General features: G+C 36.6%; 1 protein-coding gene across 3 annotated transcripts in view; it reads right to left on the minus strand.

Moving 5' to 3' along the window:
- Positions 1-15,072, minus strand: part of CUL3 (cullin 3) — a 58,654-nt gene that overhangs the window by 19,470 nt on the left and 24,112 nt on the right. For all 3 annotated transcript variants that reach the window (XM_055817000.1, XM_013295112.3, XM_005232231.4), the window contains exons 3-6: positions 11,699-11,812; positions 4,554-4,714; positions 3,117-3,231; positions 1,577-1,805 (exon numbers count right to left, since the gene is read on the minus strand). In XM_055817000.1, coding sequence (XP_055672975.1) covers positions 1,577-1,805; positions 3,117-3,231; positions 4,554-4,714; positions 11,699-11,812 — 619 coding nt within the window. The remainder of the gene's footprint in view (positions 1-1,576; positions 1,806-3,116; positions 3,232-4,553; positions 4,715-11,698; positions 11,813-15,072) is intronic.

Genomic DNA, 15,072 nt, shown 5'->3' on the forward strand with positions numbered 1-15,072 from the left:
TATATACAGTATAACATCTGTTATACTTCTGTAACTCATTCATCTCATAGCAAAAGGTGGCAGTAAAAGTTCAGCCACCTGAGCCACCGAAAGCATCCCATAAACAGCTCAGGCGCTAGCCCCTTCTGATGTCCCCTTTCCTTTACCCCAAACATACTGACTGCAGTAGCCAGAAAATTGAAAGATTGTATTCCATTATTCTAGGTTGTCTATAGCATGGAATCTGTTACTGCTGATCCCCAGGCCAGCAAAAGTTGAAGCCTGTGTGAAAGGATAGCGTTCCTAAAGCTTCAGTAAAATTATGTTTTCCAGTGATATTTAAGAACATAGCTTTTAAGATTATCAGCCCCAAAATCAAATACTGTATTAAAAGTTCTCAAGTAAAATATAAGTTAAAGCAAATAGGACAATGTTAATGAGATGCTTGTTTCTGTAATAAAAGCAAAAACTGGTAAAAATCGGAGTTTAATTAATATTTATCTTAAAGTCAGCCACATAATCTTATACGACTTTGTTTCATCCATCTAAAATCATGAGAAGTGGCTTAGGTTAAACATGGCTTTCTGAAAAAGCAGTCCATCCTTGTACATTGATGTAAAATCTTATCTTCACAATGCAGCAACTATTTCCTCTCTAAATTTAACTAAATCAAACTCAAGGCCTACAAAAGTTAAACTCATTACTGCACCTATGAATACCCTTCAACATCCTTGTACACTCAGCCTGAAGGCTATCTTAACTGGATATTAAAGAGAAAAAAAAAAAAAGTATGGTACCATCACTTTTCTTTTCAATACAGTAATTCTCTTTCTGAAATTTGCTCACTTCTGTCACTCTACCCAGTAGGTTGTGAAGGTGCTTTAATGAACAAAGGCTATTCATCTAAGCAACAAGTCTGGTCCCCATTCTCACAGCTTTAGCATGAGCACTGATTTCTAAATATAGATACTACGATCACTCTCTTCATTATTCTGTTTTAGAAACTTATGTTCTGTTTCTTTCCGTAGTAAGTTTCATTCAGTCAGTCCCACATTAACCCCTATTAGGGAAAACCAAACAAAGCCAAGCTCTTCTTTTTTAACCACTTTGATAAGCTGCTTATCCTTTAAGAACAGCTGACTCTTTCTGCAATAAAGCCCTCTTCCCAAGAAGAGGTCCTACAATACTTCCATTTAGTAAGTCATCTACACTAGCACTTTTTAAATGACTGCCTGTGGGCCAAAAACATCAATGTATTTTGACAGCTACATACTAGAGGAATGAAAGTAATAAAATGGCTCATGGAAGAAAGGTGATAAAGACCACTATAACAGGTTTCTACTTTTCTTAGGAGATACTTGGCTTACCAAGTACGTACCTGTATCTGGTACTAAACAGAAACAAGTTATACACACAGGCTCTGTTATAAGAGCCTTCTAAAAGTCTCTGAAGTAATCTCAGATGTTTGCAAAACAGAGCCACTGAAGTATTTTTACAATTACACAGGAGCACAAACACTAAGCTCAACTTATCCTATATTTAAAAACAGTTAAGCAGTATCGTAAGCATTTCTGTCTCCCATAGGATGCAGTCTTACCTTCTGTCTTCCCATTTTTCAGCATATGAACTAGCCCAGAGTTCTCCATTTCCACTATAGTTTTCATATGCTTGGAAATAAGCTCCCTCTCAACAACTTTCACAATTGGTTCTTCTGTTGATTTATCCAGACAATGCATCACCCGTTCTATTTCTTCATTAATTCTAGCTTCTACTTTCTTTATATATACAGAAGCACTGTTTTCAGCTAAAAATTTCTGACTTTCCATCTGTGATTAACATAAATTAATACTTTAGACTTTTTTTTAAAGGGGAAAAAAGACACATACTAGTTATTTCAGATCAACATTTATAAGCAAGTTCAAATCAAACCCAGCATGTAAAACAAGTAAGATGATTATATCCCCAAGATTTACATACATGCTTAACACAAAATAAAGGTTCTATTATGTTAATTGTGTTACATACATAAGGGGGTACATGCAGTATGAACATGGTATTTTTCACACTAGAACAACCTAAGCCAACCTAGTTTCCAGTTACCAACCAGAGTTTTAGCCACAGGTTCAAAGAAAAACAGGAGGATGGGGAGAGGGAAGAGACAAAAGTTCCTTTCAAATACCAGTTTATGGCATATTTATGAGTTGTGGGGATCAACAGTTCTCATTCTCATTAGTGACAATGCTGAGCACATTATTTCACATCAAACTGTTTCTGTCCATACTGGTCAGCATAGTCTTTTGGAAGGAAGATTTTTTTTAAAGCAAAGCTAAGAAAAAAACCCTCAAAGTAATTATTTTTTTTAATTTAATGTAGCATCAATGAAAAACAGAATACAATGACTTTTAAATGATTGTGCAATATATGCTTCTGATCTTCAAAGAAGTTTGGAGATCAGAGGGTATGACAGACAGTTGATCCTGCGTAAGAATTGGGAGGCTGACAAGTTATCTTATTTAGGTATCTTTTAACATGCTTTTACAATTCCTATCAATTTCCAACAGTAGATGAGCTTGATTACACTCAACCACTGTTCAAGTGCCTTCTTTCCTGAAACTACCTCACAAAAAAGCTCTAGGAAATATTTAAAATGCATTATTCAGCATCTGGTCAACAACTGGACAGCCACTTAGACTTGACTTCTTTTGACTCATTTCATTTTGTTACGAAAAAAATAACTCACAAATGTAGAAACTACGAAGGAAACAAAGCTTCCTCAAAGGCAGTTAGACAGGTAGTCTGCCCTCTCCATTCCCAGCCTGAAACTGTTCGAACCTCTCATGATATTGTGATTTCAAAGACTATGGCTACAGTGCAGGGATAGACTAAGTTGCATGAAATAGCCCAAAGCAGGCACAAAAGTAGCATGATGATTAATTTACAAGTTATTGGCACCCATAGCTCAAAATTACATTCAAATTATTGTAGTTCTGTAAAATTTCCCCCAAGTTATTGATTTTTTTCTGTAATTTAATAGAGATGGACATACAGATCAAATAAGCAGCAGTTAAAGCCCCACAAATTCTCCCAATTCCAGGCAGTTATAACATTTCAAATATGATATTACAACATTGATGTACCTGAAAAAACTCTGCAGACATCTCCAAAAATGGAGCCTCAAAATCTTCTTCATAGACTGACCTTCCTTCAAGACCTAGAATCATTAACATCTGGCAAGCATTTCTTATTGCGCCTCTGCCAAAAAGTAAGTTGTTAACAACTTGAGAAATCCACATGCTTGGAAGACAAAGAGTACACAGCAGAACAACAATTCAGAACATAATATCAACTTAAGAAAATGTAGTAATAAAAAGCCGATCCTAAATGTTTTGGTACATGACAGGTTTTCAAGAAGATTGCAGGAGGAAGATTGATTGTTTTTGTTCTAAACTAAGGAGCTGACAATATTTATTAAATATTTTAAATACAACGATAGAAAAAACAGGTCTCAAGTTCTACTAACTCAGAAAACTATTAAGAATATATTTCAACAAACGAGGAATTAACCAAAAATACTACTTCAAAGCAAACTGAAAACTGCACATGTAAGTTGGAACTGAGCAATTCAAAACAACTGCACAGATGGAAGTGCAAAGTTTGGGGTGGCTTTTTTTTTTGTTGGCTATTTTTGGGTTTTGTTTTGGTTTGTTTTTTTTTGTTAAAACAAAACACTGCCACAAAATGAAAATGCATCAGCAAGTTAAGCATTTGTTTAGGCATAGAAATACATCAATAAAATGTGAAAACAAAAGAACTGCATCCAAGAAAAAAATTCCACTTTCTGGCAGTAGGGGACAATACACAGCTGTTGCCAGGGAGTATTCTTCTCTTCATAAATCCATGTTGGGCAATCTCAGTCACAGAACTGCTGCCAAAGCAGCATGGAGTTTATGTACCTCCACACCCAACAGCTGCTCTGAAACTGGAGATACACAAGAAAACTTGAAAATGTAAAGTTACTTCAACTGCAATATCTGCAGCGTGTGGCACAAAACTCCAGATCTACTAAAGTGGCTGGAGAACACGAGTATCAGATTTAAAAGCTCAGAGATGCAACTGAACTATCAAGAAACAGACAAATCAAAACATAAGCAAGGGAAACAGATTTAAAAAAGAAAACTTCAAAAATAGTAATAAAAAAGCCAGGTACAAGAATGTTAAACAGCCTCTCAGTACAGAGGAAATACAAGGCAGCAAGAGGCAAGGAACTGTCAAAACTCTGCTTTATAACCAAATGCTCTGACACACAGCAGTAATTGAGAGATTTAACAAAAGTTGTTTAAAAAAATACAAGATAGATATTAAAAGATACATTAATAAGCTTCCCCATTTACCATTATGCTAAACCTAAATGTACAAAGAAATATGTTATTCCAGATTATGAAGAAATTTTACTTGTGATCAGAAATGCAGCCTTAAGTAATGATTTATTTCTATAGGTTCTTGATTCACTTTTAAAAATTGGCATGTAAATTGGCATTCTTTACATCAAAAGATGTCACTTACAAACATCTTACCTGTCTACAACTTCTCCTTTTCTTTCTCTTGCAATCATATCCAGCAGAGTTTGCCGCAGGTGATCCCTAATACAGCCATAGCGTACAACTTGGTCTCGAAAAATAATCAAGCCCAAATTGTAAACATTTTCCACGTTATTTTGTTGTACATACACACGGTCCTACAAGGAAGGCATACACAGCAATAAAATTTTAAATTCAGTACACCCATTGTTACTAAAAATGGCACAAGATTGGTCATATTTCCACTGTACAAAAACAAACAAATTTATCTTCTCTCCTTTCTTCATAGAAAGAAATTATGAATAACCTCAAAATTCAAAATCAGTCCCATTTTCCAAAACTTCCTTTACATAGAAAGTCTACTTTGCTTAAGAGTGTAAACACAGCATTTAAGCCACTTTTTTGTTTGGGGGCAGGGTAATCTCCGTATACTGACAAAATTCATGGCACCATCTCAGAGAGGTTTTAGTCACCTACTCAAACCCCTTTCATCTGCCCCTTTTTGTTCTTCAGGAAAAATTGATTAATTTTTCCCCAACTCCCATGAATCTTCCTACTACTAATTTTAGACAGCCAGTTGTCCCCCAATATTCAGTGGAATTTGCTGAAATATCATCATTAGATGAACAGAAGGAAGTGTCAAGCCAAAATGAGAACAGTTACAACCAAAACATTTATGGATTGGTAGTGCAAAAATTGTACATAAGGACTTCTGTTGAAGCCCCCAGCCCCACAAACTCACTTTCAATCAGCCTGAGCAAGTATCTTGATACCTTGCTTATGTTTTATTAAAATCACGCACATACACACACCCCCAAAAAAAGAAGGGGGGCAAGAAAGAATATTTTTAATGTTTCAATATGGATTTAAATTCTACCTCCATACATGATCTCAGTCTATAGGAAGGATCAAGCTCCTCAACTATCCACTAGCCCCATGCTGCCTATGTTTACAAATCAAGGCTGATCCTCAGAACTTTATTCCAAGTCTGTATAGCTCAAACACCAACATACAGAGTTGACTGAGACACTGCTGAGCAGACACCTTGAGTTTCTTACTGCTATCAACAGAAACGCTCCAAAAATGTCTCCCCTTTTCTATTCCTCTCTCCCAACTTACCAACCTTCTAGAAAGGAAGACTATTAACAGAGTTACTAAACAGACAGAAAATTAGCGTAATCATTTAATATCCAGTAGTGTTGTACTAGGTAACACCATTTGAAACATTAAGAAGGAAAAACTATGAGTTTTTACAAACTTTTTCTGAGATGAGCAATTATTATCCCGCCCCCCCCCCCCCCCCATCAGGGTATAATACATTCCTCTAATGTAACAGTTTGGGTAATTACTAAAAATACTGCTTTACAGCCATTTAAGCCTCAGGACGATGATAGTCAAAAAAGTTAAAAAGAGTTTTGTACCCACTCACAGATCTGATTGTGCTAAGGTTTTCCTAAAATTTACATAGCTATAACAAAATAAAAATCAAATTCCAGGAAGGATGAAGGTCAATGTTTGAAATTGAGTATAAAGATTAGCTTCTGCACTGGTTCCATCAGTTACTTAAGTGCTTTAACTACGCTTCAATTCTGAGTGTTGTGCTCAAACACCTAGAAAATGAAAGCATTAAAAAAAATAAAAGCATGCTTCAGACTATGGAAAAAAGATTACAAAATTGTAAGTTTATATAAATTCCGCAATTACAAAAAAAAATCAGGAGGAACAGACTCCATACCCTTCAGTATTTTAGCAGCTAAATTTACACAGCAAAATTATTTATATACTAATTACATGCCAGATTGACACTCAATGACCAGAGGAAAGAAACACCATGTTCCACAATTCACTAATGACTTCCCACTCACTCCCTCAGATCGGCAGCACTTAAATGAAAAAACAAGATGGGAACAGGTCAGATATGCCTACTCAGTGGCTCATGAAGCAAGCTCAGTTCTGCCTCAAAGCAAAAAGTTTACTAATTGGTCTCATGAAGTCAGTTTAAGCAACACACTGCAAAGATCTAGACCACCATATGTCACTATTTTCTTCCTGTTATTTAGAAACAGGGTTATTTACTTCACTCCCTTATTTGCATACTTGCATCAAGAACAGAAGTAAATGTGATTCTGATGCATGAGAAGCTTAAAATACATTTTCAAAGAGATGAAAGAACATTAAAAGTAGTGTCTAATATACTCTATAACTTGAGGAGAAAAATACACATATATATTATTGCTGAAGAACATTCAGGTCTCAGCAGCACAGGCAGCAGGGTATCAAAATGGATTAAAGCCATGGTCATGACTCATCTGCATAGCTTCTGTTCTGCCAGTGCTAAACACTCCCATTAGGAAATAGTAACTACACTAGAAACTCTTCTCAACGGAACAGCGATGCCTCTTTAGTAAGCCAGACCACTCTACAATACCCAAATTAGGGTAGCAGCATTAATGTTTCTGATACGGCTGATTTGCTTTACCCTTGGTAACAGATCACTTTCACTGTTTACTGCAAGCTCTCCCAACCTAAAAAAAAAAAAATAACTGTGGAGACAGGAAGCCACATTTGGGAACAGGTTTGACTGACAGGGCTACATGCTACTGAACAGCAATCACTTCCCACAGGGAGAAGCAGCAGGTGCTTAAAGAGTAACTCTCAGGAGACAAGGGTGGAGTTTCAGACAGCAATTATTCAGAAACTACAGTGCTGCTTACACTGCAGAATAACTCTGATGTCAACTAAAGCAAGTTACCTACTGTAACATATCACCAACTGCTTTTTGCCCATCTCTGCACGGATGCACTACCTGGATGATGTAGCCTTCAGACACCGTTGTGTATACCTATAACGCAAGTGTCTCTGATCCTAGTTCTGGAAATAAAAACAACACTTCTACCTACCACCTTGGGCGTAAACCATGAGCAAAGAGTCATATGCCCTGAGGTCAAAACTCACATAGCTGATCTGTCAGTGCTGGCCTAAATCAAGACACCGGCTTTACGCACTGCACAGATGAGAAGGGAATGCTCTGCCCTCTGCAAAATACACAGCTGTATTCACCGGGGTCATTGTTCGCTACTGACTGTTTAACTGGCACTACCCATATGCCTATAATGCAGCCAGGGGTGTGACTGCTGTGCCTGCATACCTGAAATTGCTTTAAATTTAGCAAGTACAAGTAGTAAAGAAGGGTCACCACAGCATCCAGTTTAGACTAGTTTCCACAAGACATTCCAAGAATATTCATGCTCATGGAGTTTGAAGAACAAACAACTGCACCTCCACTGCTACTACTGCATACAGTAGCTAAACAAAAACTACCATATGTGCACTTACCTGTACTGCAACTGTAAGTGAAACTGAATTTCAGATATGCCCAAATGCAGTACATTACATCACTACGTCAACACGTGTTAGTACATGACTTGACTTAGTGCTTAGGACATGACCTCACTGCTTGGTGCATACAGCGCCATGAATTTACAGACAGTATTACATCTATTCTGGCACGGATTACTGTAGCCTAAACATAAAATGAAAGGAGGAGACATTGTGCACATATACTACAAGATGCAGTGGAGTTATTAAACTTGAAATTCAATTGTGGAAATTGGAATATCTCAAGAAAGTTACACACGCTTTTACTGTGCAATTGAAGGTTGCAAAACCTCACACTAGAACTGCAACAGACCTGAAACCAAGCAGACTTTACCAGACAGCAACCACAATACAAGAGACAAGGTAATACGCTTTTTTAAAAATGCAAGTCTAAGGCAAGCTTTACAAGTGTCTTGTGGAAGAGGTTCTGCACATAAAGTGAAAACCTGCCATAAAACTCAAACAATAAATACAATAATGCACAAACCTCATTGTACAAAATCTAAAATAAAAATTAATTCAATTAAGTCTTTTTTAGAATACATTTTATAAGTGGCAAAATTAAACAGTGGAAAGATATTAAGGTGGGTTGGAGCAGTGTTTTGACATAGATGATATGGGAGTTAATGGGTGAATATAAACTGAAAAACAAACACGGCATTAAAACAAATGTAGTTTAGTTTAAGATGTACAATCACTAGGTTGAAGCAAGAATTGCAGAGAGGAAGATCAGAATTCAAGGGGATGTTAAATATTTTACTTTCACTGATGCCAGATTGTGGCTTGCTGGGTACCAACAGGTACCTTTCCTGAAACTGATGGGTAAGTAATTGGGACGGCCTACAAAATAAGAGAAGGACTGGGTTATCCCTTATTAATAAATATATTATAATTGCATATACTTCTCCTGGTGGAACACAAGCATATGAATCAACAATGCCTGGTAACTGAGTTTATAAAGTGGGGGTTTTTTAAGATAAAACACTTCTTATGTAAATCATGTTAGTTGTGCTTGAATAAAAAGGTATTAACAACTTCTGACAAACATATCACTATAAAACTACATTTTATTCAGCCTCAACATCATAAAGAACAAATCATTCCTTATTTTATAAAGTTCTTGAAAATTGTTTCTTTGAAGAGCAGTCAGGTCTCGTCTTTTACCAGATGTTCCTCTGCTTTATAATTTAGTCGTACTAGCAGCTTTTCCAAGCTTTTTGAATTAACACATAGTCAAGACTAGAAGTTTTCTGCTCTTAGTCTCTTTCCAACAAACAGAATTACGTTTCAATCAACAGGACACCCCAATAACAAAAAAAGTGAAACTGCAAATCTTTGACACTAGTCCTGTTTTAAATCACTGCTTATACTTTAAATATGTAAATATGTAATATGTAATCAAAGCACATATTTTTTAATGGCAATTTGTTTTACATCAAAGAAAAGGAGGCAGTCTGCCCATTGTATAAGCTCCTTGCATTAGATAGTTCGAACTAAAAAAGAGTAAATGTATAATGAGAAAAACCATGTTACATTATAGATATTTAACAGACATCAGTGCTCAAGTTTGACAAGTTTATACAAGCATCTTGAAAGAAAAATGTATTCTACTTTTACTATTATAGTAGAAATACATGTTATTGTAGATACATCCTTTCTGTTTCTTTAGGTCTCATTTTGGTACAAGATAAAAAGCCTTTGGGAGGCAAATAATCAGTCAAGTGGAGGACTCGACTGAACAGCCACTTGAAATTGTCTGGAACTGCGAAACAGCACATGAAAGACATATATATAATTCCAGAGGTATTAAAGTTTACTTATTTACGATTATATTCTGAATCTAAACTAAAACCCAACGAAGTCCAATCTGCACTTGGAGGAATGCTGCAGGTCTCCCATCTCCTGGAGTTTTGGTGGAAAAGTAAAGGCTGTCTGCTCTAACAGCACTGGCAAGCTTCAAACAAAAATCAAGACATTGCTCTCCTGAGCACAAAAAGTACTTAGAAAAGAGCTCTCATCTCCCCCCAGAAGTGCTAACTGAAGCATGTAAGCCTTCCACAAAGAGGAGACTTCTTGGTCCTCAGTATACTGGTCAATATACTAAAAGAGGGCCAGCCGATAAGCCAGCTTTCTCTGACATTGTTTGAAAGTTCAAAGAGTTACTGAATTCAAGAGCAGCAGATAACATTGCATTATCTATTCTCACCACCTATGTACCTTGGAGCATGCAGCACCTCCTGTAGTGAAATAATACATAGTATTTTGCTAAAACACAACGGCTACTTCACTAGAAAGCTCTGGATTCCATCTTCAAACGTTTCTGAAAATTCACCACTAGCTTTGGTAGATTATTCTAATCATTACCTATTCTTGAATTTGCCCAGATGCAGCTATCAGCCATTGATTTGTATTTGTCCTCTACAAACAGATCAGCAATTCCAGGATTTCTCATAGGAAAGACAGTACATCTTCAAAATAACATCTCAATCTCCCTTTTGGCAAGATAAGATACACACATCATTAAGCGCCACATTTTATCCAGCCCTCTATCTTTAGATATGCAGTCTTTTCCCAGCTTAAAAAAAAAAATCAAAAAAAACCCACCAAAAAGCCACACAATCTACAGCGCAAAAGTCAGTAAATCCATTAAAAAAACAACCACCAAACCCCCAAACAATTAAGCTATGTCACTACAATAATTATTCCAAATTCTTTAACTTTTAGTAGCTTATTAACCAAGATGGATTTCTTCACAGGTAATACAAACAGGTTCAATTTCATAGCATGAGATCTTTAAAAGCTACCAGGTAAGTTCTTGACTCCAGTTGTTCAGCAGATAAGCATAGAATTTCAGCTAATCATCTTTTTTGACAAAGAAAAAAAAGGCACACTACCATTATCTGTCCTTCACTGTATAATACTGCATGAAGTACTATCCTCAGTATGCTATTTTGGGGTGGGGGGGGAGAAGATTTTACATAAAACCCCCACAGTGTCACAACACATTTGTTTTCCTTCTGAAGTTAAAGCCTTTGGCTAGGAGCTATGCAATAAATACACTCTCCTCCATCCTAGAGCATGCCTACCGTTCTGGGAATTTAAACATATACCAACCACCTAAAGCATAACACAATCCAGACACAAGAATGTAATGCCCTCTCCACTCTCTTCAAAAAAGACCTTTTCTGTTAGCTATCAGGTAAGGAATGCTTTTTTTACATCTAAAATTACAACCACAGATCGCACTCTCATCTACGTGCGCTGCTTAATCTCGTACCCAGGCAGTGTATGAACAGCAAAGGATTCAATGAGAATTTAACATTCAAGGACACAAGACTATGCCTAAGCGAAGTTATCCCCTTCAAACCTTTAACCTTAAAGAACAGCTATATTGGAAGTTTGAGGAGACTTTACAGTGTCATGCTTTTCACATTAACAAACCACTGCTACGTGAACCGAAACGTGCGAGTAATATATATAACCTGCCAGAATGGGTCCGATTAGCTTATTTTTTAAGAATTGCAAAATTCAGCCTTTTTTCAAGCAGTAATGAGCTAACTTGAAAGAAGAGTCCAACTATAATTTGTCACACACCCACAATAGTTTCACATGCACACAGGGAATTCAAAATAAGGGACAGACAGTAGTCTAAGGAAGAGGACTGGTAAGCATGCCTTGCTTTTTACTCCTCCAGCTTATTTGCTTACATTTGTCAAAGACAAGTTACTGTATCAAGTTAAACATGTGAAAGAGAAGATACCCACCATATACATCAGAATGTCTCTAATCATCACCATTGCTGTTTGATGATCATTCCATGCTTGGTTTAGTGTTTGTAGAAAGTTGTTATTTAAGGAGTTTAACACATCTTCTCGAACCTGAAGGAAAAAAAAAAAAAAAAAGTCATAAATCCATCAGTTTCTCCTGCATCATTTAAATCTTAACAAGCTTTGTCTTTTTTTTTTTTTAAAAAAAAAAACAAACACAACACCCCCCACCCCTCCTTGCTTCTCTATGAACTTGAACATTATGAACAAGTTCTTGCTTTTCCCTGGGTGTTGACCATCCCTACCTCGTATTTCACTTCTGTGGAAAAAAAAGAGTTCACACAAGTAAGAAAAATCAGGCTAAACCCAAGAGAAACAAAATAAACATGGATATTCAATTTCAAAGCAACACCTGAAATCCCAAATGTTAAAAATATTTTTTTTTACAAATCCTCAAAGCTTTAATTTTCTATACTATAGTGTTTTAACTAACGTTAACTTTACTGTAACAAGTAATTTCAGAATTTAGGGTAGTACTGGTTATTGTTAGAAACAACTACAGATGAAAAAGCGGCCATGATGGCCATGATGACATTTAGAAAGACAAGCTGAGGTAGCATAAAGTTAGAGCAAACAACAGTTCTGAAAGGAAACAATCATTTGGTAAAGACCAGACTCTTATACTAATAGTCCACAATCATCAACAAGACTTCAGAGAACAAAAGGAAGTCATCATTGTTTTCATGAATGTATTTGCTAGCTGCCTCACTTGTCCCATCAACTTCAGGCTTTATTTCTTTGACACTGCTACTCCCTACTAATAAAAAAGAACATTCAGTTTCATATTTTGATTTCGTATATGCAATAGGCATATACTGCAGTGCTCAAGCTTTAAACTCATGTAAAAAAAAACTGAAGGAACATAAAAAAAATTATTCCAGGGTTAACAAAATGTGTGAATTGACTTTTGACATAGCATACAGAATACTTTCTGCCTGCTGTTGTAACCAAACAGAATATATTTCTACATTTATAGATCTGCATTTATACTTGCACAATAGTGTAAATTTCAGGATAGAGAATTCAAAGAGGAAAACAAAACACACCTGACAAGCAGCCACAAGCTGCACCAACATCAGATGCAACCACCTGACAGGCTTCGCTTTGTCATTTAAGTTTTATGAGGTAATCAGGCAAAACCCAGCATTAACAAAAAATTCATAGTCTGTCACATGACTATATATACTCCATAAACTTAGATGAGCAAACCAGAAACGTAGCATGGCGTAACAGGAACACAGTGACCTGTTCTCAAGAAGCTGTGGAAACATAACCCCAGAATATTCATGTTGTTATTGAATCTAGGTGATACAGGTATGCTTGTAGGTTGTTCAAAGCTTTCTGAAACCTTCACATACCCACTCCCCAGACCCCAGCAAGGCCTCTCCTCCTTGCTTTTGGAAAACATAACACGCATTTATAAGTTACAACCAGTACTGCTTAGCTGCCTCGCTCTTTCTGATAGTGATCATCATTTACCCTTTGGTCTCCCAAATGTGTGCCCTGTTCTCATCCAATCTATGCAGATTTTAGCTAAATGTAAGCATGCATTAAAAACTTCACCAGCTGTACTTGTAAAGAGGGGACACAATCTCTCAGAGTAAAAGAAACAAACAGGACATGGTTGCTTTCACTTCTTCAGTCAATATGGAAAAACACTGGAAACATCATTTGGATTTGGTAGATCACCCACACTAGGAAATTTACCCAAGCAAACTTAAAAGCCTGATTACTTTACAAGCGCAGATAATCAGGGTAGGAATTAATTTTACCCAGGTATATGAGGCCATCACAGAACTCTTCAAGGATCAAAGATTTTTATATATATATATATATATAATTTATTATTTTTTTTACAACACAGAGGCAGTGTGCTTTTATAATCACATGCATCAATCACAATAATCCTCTTAAACCAGCCAGTACCAAATCCCATAAACTGGTAGCAAAAAAAGGGTGCTTGCCACCAGGTAGCAATGATGACTTGCTTCCCGGCAGACACAGGAACGCTCAGATCTGTACCACTCCTGCTCTGCACTGTATGTCATGTGGCTTTCTGGAAATGTGTTTTAAATCTAGGAACGGGTGCTGTACAACAAAACTACTGTAAGAGTCTCTCTGTGAAGCTCCTCAATGACATTCTCCTAGGTTTATTTTAAGCTGTAGACAGGTTTGGGAAGCCGTTCTTTTAGCTGCTGCAAAACCCAACCAAATTATTGCTTACAACAGCTGTCCAGTTAATAAGCATTGAACACATTCCCTGTATGGGCCACGAATACAACAGTATTACAGGAAAACTACTACAATGCACAAAACATCTTAGCCATGCAAAGACACAGAGTTAAACCACTTTGGTGGAATGACTTGTAAAAACCCATAGATACCCACACTCTTCTATGGAGAAGGAAGCCCCTCAGAGACACAGCTGCTACTTTTCCAAAGCCTTAAGAAAATTTCAATCTCAAAGATTATCAGCAGAATGTCAGTTTCAATTAGCTGAGCTTGCAGTGATTTCTATGACAAATCTTTGCAGTTATGCAGTAAATTGTCAGATATTCAGCTTCAATAGGACTGTCCATATACAGTCTCAAAAATAAATTAGCAGCCTTACAATCTACATAATGTTGTCTTATATTTGCAAGGATAAAATCTTGTATATAATTTCAGACTCAATTGTATTTTATACTGGATATAGCTCTTAAGGAAATATAGCACTTTCCCCTACCAATCTCTTTAAGAATAGTTTATTGGCATAAGCTTGCAATACTTTTCAATAACTCTCTATTAAGTGCACAAAAAGCAGACTTATAGCCTAGTATTTTCTCTTTCACAGTGCCTGGCCTGATGCAGCAGCACTAATAGTTCAATTATATAATTTCCACTACTGTAAGGACAGCCAGAACCTTCTGTGGGGAGCAGCAGTATAGAACAGCACTTTCTGAATTAAGGCCTCAAGGTCTCAGTCCTTAAGGAATTTCTTCACCTTTCACAGAAGTCCAAGTAGTCCAAAAGATAGTGTTCTAAATTCTTAGAGTTCCAACTAAGTTAACAGATTTAACTATGACTTTACCAGAAAAGTCTGTTCACCCCTGCAGCTTCTACCCTCTTGCTGAAAGAAAAAATCCCACTGAAGATTACCAGTGATTCTGAATAGCATTTACTTTCTGGCAATTCTCTCACATCCTTTTGCCCTCCATGTAACTGCACACTTGCACAGGATCATCTTAAAACATCATTACGGAAAGATAAAGACAGCTAACATCTCATACCTTGTCAGGCTGACAGTACACCCTAATGCTCACTAATTATGT

This window comes from Falco peregrinus, chromosome 12 (genome assembly GCF_023634155.1).
Source record: "Falco peregrinus isolate bFalPer1 chromosome 12, bFalPer1.pri, whole genome shotgun sequence".
In the NCBI taxonomy this organism is placed as follows: Eukaryota; Metazoa; Chordata; class Aves; order Falconiformes; family Falconidae; genus Falco; species Falco peregrinus.